The sequence below is a fragment of the Sinocyclocheilus rhinocerous genome, unplaced genomic scaffold (assembly GCF_001515625.1).
Source record: "Sinocyclocheilus rhinocerous isolate Xijiao unplaced genomic scaffold, SAMN03320098_v1.1 scaffold2647, whole genome shotgun sequence".
Taxonomy (NCBI): domain Eukaryota; kingdom Metazoa; phylum Chordata; class Actinopteri; order Cypriniformes; family Cyprinidae; genus Sinocyclocheilus; species Sinocyclocheilus rhinocerous.
This window is the reverse complement of record NW_015639108.1, coordinates 346,158-359,398: the sequence shown is the minus strand read 5'-3', so window position 1 is coordinate 359,398 and position 13,241 is coordinate 346,158. Positions and strand designations below refer to the sequence as shown.

At 38.2% G+C, this 13,241-nt stretch overlaps 1 protein-coding gene across 1 annotated transcript in view; it reads left to right on the top strand.

Moving 5' to 3' along the window:
• Window positions 1-13,241, top strand: part of LOC107751002 (copine-5) — a 156,317-nt gene that overhangs the window by 36,675 nt on the left and 106,401 nt on the right. Inside the window, exons 2-3 of the mRNA XM_016566571.1 lie at window positions 5,786-5,826; window positions 12,139-12,185. Coding sequence (XP_016422057.1) covers window positions 5,786-5,826; window positions 12,139-12,185 — 88 coding nt within the window. The remainder of the gene's footprint in view (window positions 1-5,785; window positions 5,827-12,138; window positions 12,186-13,241) is intronic.

Genomic DNA, 13,241 nt, shown 5'->3' with positions numbered 1-13,241 from the left:
AAGCACACTTGGCAGGGGCTCCCACACCGCCAGGTGACCTCCTAAGGGAACCAGTCTCGTGAGACTGGCCTCTGGTGTGCCTAGAGCAGCTAGCTCGGTGCCCTGAAGCGGCGGACCAGCAGGGGACGTCCGTACTAGCTGCTGTAGAGACCATGCGAAGTACGAGAAGTGAGGCCCCCAGAATGAGGGGCTGGAACACGGTAGGTTGGACCGTCTCAACCTCCTCAGAGGAAGAGAGGTAAACTAGTGCTCTCACTCGAGAACTTTTTTTTTTTCGAATGATGTAATATAAGCGTTGCCTCGGCAGCGCGCGAGCCGCTCAGTCACACAAACAACATCAGATACAATACTGATTTTGGCGGGAACTCAATTTTTTTTACAAATGGCGTTTGTCGCATTTTGGAACCAAACTCTTCATATATTTTACTACTTGGTTTCGCCACATGACATGTTTAGAGTCATTTGATTGTAACTTTTCTCAAAAATGGTATATGCTTTCAACACCATATGAAATTAAAATGAATACAAAGAGTACATTTCTAAGAATTCAGCACATTTTAGGCTACATCTACATTAATCCGGATACATTTGAAAACAGCGTTTTAGTTTTAAAACGCTCTCTGTCCACATTAGCATTTTCCAGCATTTTCTCAAGCAAGTTTCTCATCCACACTTAAAAATCGAAAGTGAATTGAAAGTGAATTGCACATAACAGGCACAATACTGGTATAAACATAGATATCTGTTGGTACAATATGCATCACATGACTAAACATGCGTCATCGTTTTTCAGAAGCCTCCATTTTCACAGTCCACACTAGAATGCAAAAACTGCGTTTTCAAATTTAGCCATTTTGGAAAGCGTTTTCAAAAAGCTCAGTTTCCGTCTCAGTGTGGAAGGAAGGCTAAAACGGAGTGAAAAAGATGCGTTTTCAAACGAAAATGTATTAGTGTGGACAAGGCCTTAAAGTCATTTATTCTTTTTCTTTGTTGCAATCACTCTGATTTGTCACTGACCCAGTTTTTGTATGGAGCAGCGGATCACATGAACATCACTCTCTGCATCGGGGTATCAAATGCTCATTAGCATAAATTTTAACTCTGTTTAACTTTGTTTTATTGCCAAGAGTTGCTGTCGCTCATCTTGCCTCAAATTTTCTACTCTCCTTGGAAATAAAGACTTTTGGAAGCTTTGTCGCAGCAAATCACTACGTATACATTTGTTAATGGGAACGCCATGAGCATTTCTTATTTTCATGTTAAATATACTGAGCATAAACAGGGATGAATGTTATGGATGATGATGAGTTCAGAATAAATTTAGTCACACAGAAATGTTTCGCTAAACCTTATCTGTCATCTGCATTTATTTTGCATGCGAGAAATGTAATAATGTCGCTGACATTTGGCCTCTGAGCAGCCGTTTATGAAAGAGCAGAGCAGATTCATTTCCATATTAGAAATCCAGAGTGAATGAAAGAAGAATTTTTTTTTGCCATTTTCTGAAGGATATTGCAGTGCTTGCAAGGCTGCAAAAAGAATCATGTTAAAGTTTTAGGTAAGATTAGGTTTGGTTTTGGTTCTGTGTAAATGAAATGCTGTGTTTTGTTTCAGGTTGTGCCCCCCCCCCCAAAAATCAACACATAGAAAGACTACTGTACCAAATGGCATTTTTCACCTTCTTATACTTTTAGGGTGATACTCGTAATTAAAGAGTCCTTCCTAATTAAAGTGAATCCCTTTGTAAAGAGCCCTAGCATAAGTTTCCGCTAAGAAATTGTGGTGCCATTCAATATGTATGGGAATTTACCGAACAATCTGTCAAAAATATAGACATTTCTGTTTCCTTAAGGTAAAGCGACGCTTTCAGATGGCTCAGGGTCAACATCATGCTCCTCATCCTGCCGTTTACCAATCTGGCTGATTAGGATGTTAAAAAAATGACAGTTGTTAGCGTAGACATATTTAGTTGTTGCGCCATAGTATTCTGCCTTGATTTATGGTTTTTCTGTTTGTTCTATGCATGCACATACAAACTATGTCAACATCAACATGATAGCCAATTTTTGTTCCCTAGCTGGAGTGAAATTTTTATTTGAGGTTTTATGGATACAACAGTTCATTTTTAATGTTGTACAAGATCATTTTAGAAGCTGTCCTCTTTAACTTTATCTATCATACTAGGTAGGTTATCATACTATCTAGCTAATATTACCAGCAAGTCAGATTTCTTACTAATTTATATACATAAAAATATATTTATTTTTGTATGCTCTACACTGTGTGGCAAAAAGCTGTAGTATACACCTGTCCATGTTATAGTATATAAAACATGTTGTATACAATATAAGCTTGTGCCCAGTTGTAAAGCAGAAAGACAGTTTAAAATGAATTTTTTAACCAACTCCAGTGTAAGGCTAAAAGTAGCCTAATGTTAGTGTAATCTATTAACACGCACATCATAAACCCGTCTTTTTAGGCAAGTACCAGATATGGATGTCATGTCATAATACATTTTTAATTACTGGATTTGTATTTAACTTGATCATAATTTAATAAAAACATTCTAAGTTAATTATAACGCTTTAACTGTCACGTTTTTCAAACAGCAAATATACAGAGAACTTGAGCAAAGAACATTTACATTATCAAAGAACAGTGGGCCTCATTTATCAGTCTAACGCAGAAACAAGCGCAGATCCGAGCGCACAAATCATCTTACGACAGAGTTCATGTGTGATTCATTAAATATTCGTATGCCGCCAATTCTATCATACGAATGATCGTACGTTGATAAATGTGGTGGCTGAAAACAATTGTCATTTGAATATCATGCCCATAAAAATACCCCGGTTTAGAAGCCTTGTCCCTAGAGTTTACGGCACGGAGAAACGTAACCCGGCCACAACGAGGAAGTAATCTCATACAAGAGAAATTGATCTTACTCAGAAAACACCCATTAAGTAATTGCAAACTATTACATTAATTTATATGTATATTAAATAACGGTAAATATAATGAAACATTTACAAACATTATAAACACTATATAGCTTAGTTCTCCTCATTCCACAACAAATCCTCTAAATAGTAGTAGCCACTGTTCACAACCTTATTGATAAATTCCAAGTTTTGTGAAGAAATGACCGTACGCCCAATTTTCTGTCGTACGTTCGTTTTGTAAATGAGGCCCAGTATGACTGACTTCAGTCTAGCACGAGTTTCAGCACTTTCAAAGAACAAAACACTAACAAACAAACAAACAAAATTCTGTCCATACACTGTTTGATGAATTAATCTCTTACTTACATGTGCACTTTGTTGTTTATGATGAGAGAATTCGCGAGAGAGCAGAATTCAGCTCAAAACGCCGGTATTTCAGCGATGACTCATCTGAACGCTTCTGATTGGCCGTTGCATTTATAAACTCAATGGAGTCGTGTGTGGTTGGTTATAATGCGCAACGCTGTAAAAACGCGTAAAAAGAATTATGATGCAACATGAACAAGATTTTAAATTAAATGCTGCAATCAACTCTTTTCATTTTCTTTTTATTCCCGACAGCCGTAATGGATTTAGTGTGACTGTGCAGCGGCATTTTGTACCAAGCCCCCGTTAAATTCTGACCCGTAGCCTTACAAGGAATAAGAAGTGAGTTTTATCAGGTCAGAGCTAAAATGTTCAGTAAGAACACACACTTTCAGTCTTCTGAATACATTCAAATGTTGCTGTCTTTTATTTTTCCAGTAAGGCCTAAATGTAAAGGTCTCTTTATTAAGATTCTAAGATACAGTTACAGTTATAAAAATACTATTTATTGCACTCATTTCTCTGTTGCGTTCTGTCTGTTTGACACGCATACACACACATTTTTCTAGTTATAGCTTTAGTTTGTTTCTGTTATACATGGTTATGCCAAACTGTTGTGAAATGAAAATATGCACATAATTACAGTATAAATTATGCGCTGGAAAAAGCATCTCTTGATCATAAACGGCTTAAATGAAACTCTACAAATATAAGTTCCTTTAAAGTTCAAGACAACTTAGGTCAAGCCCATTTTCTCAATCTGGTTTTCTCTGTGGTCTCTGCCAATTTGAAAAGCATCTCAGAAACATTGGTATATACAATGGTCAAGGAAATAATTTCTTAACTTCGCGCTCGCACGCACGCACTTGCATTTTTATTTCAATGTTGTAATTAGCAATTCATGTAATTTTATCTTTGAAGCAGATTTGTTATGTGACAGCATTAACTGGCTGTGTCTATAGTATTATAGATTACACAACATTATAATATCATTTTCAAATTAATTTTTAAATCATTATTATTTTAATAGAAGAACCAAATAATCATGCCAAAATCATCAACAATCAAATCCAGCTAACTGAGTTAGCGACGTACGAAGAACGGCCCCTGTACTAATGTTGTTGACTAATGTTTATGTTTTTAGTACTGAAGTACAAGATGGACTGAAACATTTGCTTTTTTCTTTCTTTCTTTAGTTTTTTTCTTTGTGCACAGTCACATTTTTGTTAGAACAATTTGATGTTTTGTTTATCACTTTCAGTGTGAATCTTCGGTAAAATAATTTTCAATGGTCTTTGAACTTCATTTGGAACATAAAAGAAATAGGACAATTTCCAAACTAAATTGTGGTCTATAAAGCACAAGTCATCTTGACTACTTTTATGCAGCAGGAACATTTTTCAAAATATCTACTTTTGTGTTTCACAAAAATTAAAGTCATTCCGAATGACATGAGTGTGATTAAACATTGAACATGCAGTATTTTAATTTCTGGATGAACTGTCTCTTTAACTTTCTCCACAGACAATAAAATGGTTATTTAAAAAAAAAAACTGACAGAGAGCAAACACCTTCTTCAATGACATTCTTCAATATTTGGATGAATTAATATTACATTAAAACAGAAAAACCTTTGTGAAGGTTACCATGAGACCATGGTATAGTCTAAGTAACAGATAATTCTGTGGTACCTTGATAAAAAAAAGCTGGTACTTGACTATTTTCATATGGTATTTACAGGGTACACTAATATGATTAAAATAATTCCATGGTACTATCATGGTATATCTAAAGCAATATGGTACATGTCCAAAACATGTCCAAATCAAAGTAAATATCTTCATGAAGGGCACTTTAATATGGCAGTAAGCCAAATGTACATATGATGGTTAATATGAGTAATTTTGTCATGGATCGTGTGACTTTTAGTGTATGTCCTCACAACTTTTGCTAAAACCATTGTAAATGTAAAGTGTAAATTTACAAAAAATGTAGTAGTTTTAGTAAATTAGTAATTTTTAGTAATTTTAGTACGTCATTTAATAATTTTTTAATAATTGCTCATCTGTTCTGAAAACATTACAAATCAGAAGAAAATATAATGAAGCATTTGCCATCACATTGAGACATTTTTTATTGTTTATCTTTAATTGTTTATTTGTTGAAAATGAAACAATGTTTCTGAGCAGCCATAACCCTGCTACAGTAGTTAAAATGACAAATGTGATGTTACTTATGCCGGACTTTAAACATGAGAAGCCCTTTAGTATTTTTGAGGCAGCCTACAGTCAACATTTCTGGATGTCATCTTGAACCTCTATCCTAATATCTACTTTTGTGGAATTCTAATTAGCCAGTTTAATGAAATTGTCAAAAAGCCTCTTCAGTAAAGCTTCATATGTCAATGTGTCACTGATAGCGTTTAATCATGCTGTCAGAATTATACTGATCTTGTTTTGTTTTTTTTTTCTCCCCAGGAATCTTTTAGACAGAGACACGTTCTCCAAATCTGATCCACGTGAGTACAGCCAATGGAAGATGAAACTGAGCTTTGCGTCTGTTCATTTCATACCCGTTCTGCATTAATTAGCGACCCCCACTCGTTTTCTCTGCAATCTCTTGTCTTTCGCCTCTCATCAAACATCAGCGTGATTCTGAAGAGTTCTTCTCATCTACATCGCTCTGCATGACTCCAACGAACCTGAATGAAACATGAACTCAAATGCGCAATGGCAGCAAGTTTCATAGAGTCCCTTTGAAGAGAAAAGACAGATTGAGTTGAAAAATAGGGAGAAAAGAAAGAGTTTCACTAAGTGGATCTCTCTCCTCTCTGAAAGAAATATACCTTTACTTCTCATCTGCTAGAGTGGTAGAGAGGGAGTTATAATAAAGAAATTGTTCAGCAAAAATGAATATTCAGCTCACCCTCAGAATGGGCCTCATTTATGAAATGAGCGTACGACCGAAAACTGGGCGTACCGTCGTTTCCATGCAAAACTTGGTATTTATCAATATGGATGTGAGGGGTGGCTATGATCAAATCTCATGCCAGGTCTCAGTTCGTGTACGCAAGTATTTCAGCTAGCCTGAACTTGCGTGCAGCATAGTAAATCTGGTAGAGTATTGTATAATAACAGCATTTAGATAATTTTTCTGACCGACAACCAACGCTCATTAGTCGATCATTAACCAGTAAGATTAGAACACTTCTGTGAATGGAGAAAAGCAGAAATTAAGGATATAAAATGAATAAAATAAATAGGACTACACAAAATATATTTCTCTTAAATAATTAACAGATTAACAAAAGAAAAAAAACTGTGCAATAAGTATAGGCTACGCTCTTTTTTGTGACACTCTTAATGCATTTCATTTGTTTTCTTTATATCTTTATTTTATTAAATCCAACTGATCGTGCAGGCGCCTCATGCACACACACAACATGTCAGCTCTAACATTCCTAACTGTACATTTCAGCCATTCATCATCAAACTAAAATGCAGTCAACCAAACGTAAAATTTGCACTGCTCAATTTAAAAGGTCTGCTGTAAAATCAGCGTGCAGCACCCAAACAAAAACATTTTTGCGCACGTGAAAGATGATTTTTTACACAGATTTTGGAACACGAGTAAAGTACAAAGCCTTGTTTGCATAATGAATAATAGTTTAGCAACCAAATGTTACATGGAAAAATTGAAATATTTAATATACATATAAATTAATGTAATTGTTTGCAATTACAAGTTCAATGGCTCTTTTTGGAGTAAGATCAATTTCTCTTGTATGAGATTACTTCCTCAATTAGCTGGGTTATGTTTCTCCGTGTCGTAAACTCTAGGGACAAGGCTTCTCAACCGGGGTATTTTTATGGGCATTATGATTGTTTTCAGCCGCCACATTTATCAACGTATGATCATTCGCATTAGCAGCATACAAATGTTTCATGAATCACATGTGAACACTGATGTAAGATGATTTCTGCACACCATAAAAGAGGCACATTGGCTCAAACCAGTATGATTTTCTTTCTTCAGTGAAACACAGAAGACAAATGTTTAAATATGTACTGAAATCATAATGGCTACATAATGAACATAAATATGGATCAACATGAATTTTGTCATCAGTGTTATATAAAAATAAAAATGAATAGAAAAATAAATTAATGTATGTTACCACATATTTTCATGTTTGCTTGTTATTGAAATGATCGCAGCATTTGACAACAGAATTCCACTTTTGATTTCCAAATACTTCCAAATTCCTCAAATTTAATAGAATCATTTGTGAAACAGTTACATTTCCCATCCCTATTGTTCATTAATGACGTCACTGATGTGTTGGATTTTAAAGCGATATATTTGAATGGACTCATGCAGATTGACGATTTTCAGTAAATAATGACCATTTTTAGACTGTTTGTCACACAAAACTATCATAAAGTTTTGGATTTGGAATGTGTTTTTTTGAGAAGTTCACTATTTTATTATTAAAGCATAGTTTATAATGTAATTACAGTATATTTTTGCATGTATGCAAACATTAAACTCTCAAAAAAACAAACAAAAAAACAACAACAAAAAAACAAAGCTGTCACTGGGGCAGGTCACTAAGGTACAAAAGCTGAAAGGTACATATTTGTACCGTATTTACCCCTAAATAGTACATTCATGTACATCTTAGTACTTTGAAAAGTACATATTATTTTAAAAGTATATAGACATTTTTGCATATTAGCACCTAAAATTTACATAGTAACTTTTGAAAGTACTGTAGGGATGCATCTAAATTTTGGCAAATGGAAATATTCAGACGAAACAGTGGTTTTTGGTTTCGGTTGAAATGATTTTGGAGGGCGGTAATCACTGAAATATTGACGTTTATTTATGTCCATTTCTTTCACACATTGTGGATAAACTACAAGAGGTAAACATGTCAGCTATGTGGACACTAGTGCTGGATTAAAAAAATATTTCTCTTTTTTAATCGATAATCACATGAATTCTTGAATCTCAAGATCAGTCTTTTAGTCTGTGCTGTTTTCTGTTAATGTGTGAACGTCACTAAACATTATTTGTCACAATATCTCTGTAACGAATGAGGTGTGACAACGGAGTGGGGATCCACTTGCAGGCTTTATTTAAAGAGAGCGTGGTCAAAACAGGCAGGGTCCAGAAACAGCAAACAGTAATATCCGAGGCACAGACAAAAAGAGTATTCCACAGAACAGTCCAGGGTCGGGTCAGGCAGAAAACAATCAGAAAACCAGGTAAACAGTCCAAGATACAAAAACACAAACGGCAAGGCAAAACAAGAAAACACGGGCAGAAACACGGAAACTAGAAAACGTCATAGGCTATGCAAATCATCAGCGGTGAGAGTGTGTGTGTGCCATTCTTATAGTGTGTTACTGATGAGGTGATGAGACAGGTGACTGCAATTGGTGAGTGCTGATGAGTCCGTGCAAGGGATTATGGGAAATGGAGTCCGTGGTAAAGTGGCAAGAGTCTGGAATGGAGTGCCCTCTAGAGAAGCTCACGGGCACTCCAGCTAGAGATTGTGACAGAGCCCCCCACCAAGCGGCTTCCAGACACTCCAAACAAAATAGACTAAAGTCCAGGAGGGAGGTGGAGCAGAGGTGGAACAGAGTGAGGGATGGATGGCCAGGTCCATGAGGAAGGGAAGGAACAGGTGACTGAGGCAGAGCCAGCAGAGCAGAGAGCCAAGCCGGAGCCAGAAGCCAGGGTGAAGCAGGCGGAGCAGAAGACCACCAAAGTGGAGCTGAAGACCACCAGGGTAGAGCAGAAGACCACCAGGATTGAGCTAAGGAGCACCAGAATGGAGCAGGTGGAGCCAAAGACAACCAGGACAGAGCAGAGGACCACCAGAGCAGGGTAGAAGAACACCACAGCGGAGCAGATGGACCGGGCTGAGCAGAAGTCCACCAGATGGGATCGAAGACCCCCACAGCGGAGTAGATGACCACCACAGCAGAGCAGTCGGGACCGAAGACCCCCACGGCGGAGCAGATAACCACCACAGCAAAGGAGATGGGACCGAAGACCCCCACGGCGGAGCAGATGATCACCACAGCAAAGCAGACGGGACCGAAGACTCCCACGACGGAGCAGATGGGACGGAGGACCACTTCAGTGGAGCTGATGGTGCAGGGAACCAACACGGCAGATCAGGCTGGACTGGAAATAAGAGCACAGAGAGGTTAACAATGGCCTCATCGGCCATTGGTCATCGGTCAGAAACGGCCTTCTTAGACCGCTTTGCATCACATTTTACACACACACACACACACACACACACATGATTGTAAAGCGCTTTGGGTGTATAGCAATACACAAGAAAGTGCTATATAAATGCATCATTCATTCATTCATTCTTAGCCATAACAGGACAGGGAGAGAGTTCACAGATGACCTCCATGGCCGTGACAGGAAAGGCAGAGAGTTTACAGACGGCCACAATAGCAGTGAAAGGGCAGACAGAGAGTTCATAGGCAGTCTCCTTAATCATGACGGTACAGTCAGGGAGTTTGGGATTGGCATTATTGGCCATGGCAGGGCGCTGAGTGAATTCAGAGACAGTTCTAGCTACTGTAACAGGCAGGGCTGAGAATTCATGATTGGCTTCTAGGGTCAAGACTGGCTTGACAGGGGATTTACTGACGGTCTCCATGACCTCATAAGGAAACTTTAAAGTGTATGAACTGTGTCGCTTGAGAGCGTTGGTTGAGGGATAGCAGATGTGTGTACTGACACCAGCGGTGGATCCTCCACACTGGATGCAAGTCTGGGATACCTTAGAACAAACCTCAAAGATCTGGGTACAACAGACGGGACGTGACAAGGCTCTGGAAGACCAGCTGTGAAGTGATGTGACTCTGGACAATCAGCTGTGACGTGATGTGACTCTGGACGATCAGCTGTGATGTGACGTGACTCTGGACGATCAGCTGTGATGTGACGTGACTCAGGAAGATCAACTGTAACTTGACGTGACTCAGGAAGATCAGCTGTAACTTGACGTGACTCAGGAAGATCAGCTGTGACTTGGCTTGACTCTGAGATGACAGCTGTGACGTGACGAGCCTCTGGAATGATGGCCATGATGAGACGAGACTCTGGAGCGGCGGTCTCGATGGGACGAGACTCTGGAACGGTGGCCATGATGGGACGAGACGCAGGAATGGCGGCAATTTTGTGGGTAGTCTCTGGGCTGGCAGCCATCTTGTGATGAGTCTCTGGGATGGCAGCCATCTTAAGAAGAGGTTCTGGTGTGGGGATTTTAAAATCCTCTGCTTCTCCCACAGTGAATAAGGAACCGGTCAGCAAAAGTGCGTAGTCCATAAAGTCTCTCAATGTACAATTGACTTTCCCTTCAGGTAACCATGATTTCACTGACTCATTAAGTCCGAAAAGAAAAATGTCTTTCAAAGCAACACCGTCAAATTTCACTCGATAGGACAACTCACAGAACTGATGAACGTGCTTCTCAATTGAAGAGTCTCCTTGACGAAGTCTCATTAGCTGGCCAACTGGGTCCATGTTTGGCCTGGAACACTCAAAAAAACGCTGGATCTGGGTATGGCTGATGATTCTGTAATGAAGAAGGCATGACAACGGAGTGGGAATCCACTTGCAGGCTTTATTTAAAGAGAGTGTGGTCAAAACAGGCAGGGTTCAGAAACAACAAACAGTAATATCCAAGGCACAGGCAAAAGAGTAATCCACAGAACAGTCCAAGGTCAGGGCAGGCAGAAAACAATCAGAAAACCAGGTAAACTGTCCAAGATACAAAAACAGAAAGGCAAGACAAAACAAGGAAACAAGGGCAGAAACACGGAAACTAGAAAATGTCATAGGCTATGCAAATCATCAGCGGTGAGAGAGTGTGTGTGCTATTGTTATTGTGTGTGAGTGTGACTGATAAGGCGATGAGAGACAGGTGACTGCAATTGGTGAGTGCTGATGAGTCCAGGCAAGGGATTATGGGAAATGGAGTACGGGGTGAAGTGGCAAGAGTCTGGAATGGAGTGCCCTCTAGCGAAGCTCATGGGCACTCCAGGTAGAGATCGTGACTATCTCAGCTTTCAAATTCTGTTAATTTTATCATGAAATGCTCTTTAAATGTGACTTGACAGATTGCTTTAGCGCCTCAGTTTAAGCGGTATGTGAATCAATCATCTCTCTTTATTACTAGTTATAGCAAGAAATAAACATTAATGAACATCAAAAGGTGTTGAAAAAAACAGTACAACTTACTGAAACCATGTCTCATGTAATTGCTCAATCAGTGTTTCAACCACAGAAAGACATCAATAAAACAGCTTTATTAACGTTACATTTACCTCAGGAAAGTCCATAAACGCTGTTCAGCTAGTCAAAATAACTGTAGAAAGTAACATTTGGCTAAATATATGCAGTATATTACATATTAATTACATTTTACTAAATTCTCATTCTAATGATTCTCATTATTTAATGTATGTTTGAATAAATTTTTCATCAAAAAGTTTTATGACAGCCACTGTTTAAATAATTACATTACATTTCATCAAAGTAGAAGTAGAAGTAGAAACATAATTGTGTTATTTAAAAAATTAAAAACAGTTTAAATGTATGTACAACTAAAATGTATTTTTGATTTCGGTTTTTGGCCAAGTGCATCCTTAATTTTCGGTTTTGGTCATCGTTTCGTCACAGAATTTTCATTTCAGTGTATCACTATTTGAAAGGGTATCTCCCCAATCACAGCTTCTTCTTTTTTTTCTGAGAGTGTAGCACTAATTGTTGCTATTTCTGTCCCTTTTCACAGTGTGCGTCATGTACACTCAGGGTGTGGAGACCAAGCAGTGGAGAGAGGTGAGTGCGCGCACACACACACACACACACACACACACACACTATGACTGTTCTCAACTTGCATTGCTATGGTTTCATCTCTGGTGTTGTTGTCCAATCAGGCGTGTCGTCTCTCCCTGCAGCAGCATGCAGTGCAACCACTGTCTGTTCTTCTTCTTCTGTACGCCATCAAAACATATCCAGCATCTTATCACTAACAAGCAACACCCAGTTCAGCACCTGTACAACAGCTCTGTTTTTTGTCTCGACCTGCTGTACTGAGCAAGTGTTGTTTTTTCAACGGTGTCTTTATAACGATGAGTCAGTGTCCATAGTTTCCAATTTGAGGTTATGAATCAGAAGAGGATTGTCCTGCTGGGTGGTGCTGATTAAGCTTTGGTGTTTTTAACATGTTTGTTTTTCTCATAGTTTAGTGATTAGATCTGATACATGGTTGGTCTTTTTACCCTTTAAATGTTATTAGAAGTATGATACATATTATCTTTAATATAATTGAAGTTATAAATAAGTGATGCTGTTATTTTCCTTAGAACAGCTAAGTCTGTGCCACTATGTGATCTATCGCAAAGACATGTTTTCTCCCAATGACAGACCAAGAATAGTATAATTTTATACAACAACTAAGGGTGTTAATTATTTAACATAGGCTTGTTGGAAAAATGTCCATTAATGTACCTATAAATACAATTCACTGCAGGTTCCAGCTGAAATGAACACTTAGTGGCTGCAAAACACCAACGACTTTTTTTTTGCTTTTCACACTAATAATTACTGGGGCAGATTATATAATAACATGTTATGACCTCAAAACACTATTACCATAGTGCATGAGTTGTAAACTAATACATTTTAATGTTTGCATCAAATAACCAACTGTATATGTAAGAATTTTCTGCTGTAGTAAACTTGCTCGGTAGCTCACCTGGTACAGCACTGCACTTGCAATCCAAAGCATTTGTCTATGAGTCCCGTGAAACAAGAGTCAGAATTAAAGAGCTTAGGTTTAGGGTAGAGCTTATTGTAGGTGCTACGTTATTATATGCACTAGAGCATTAA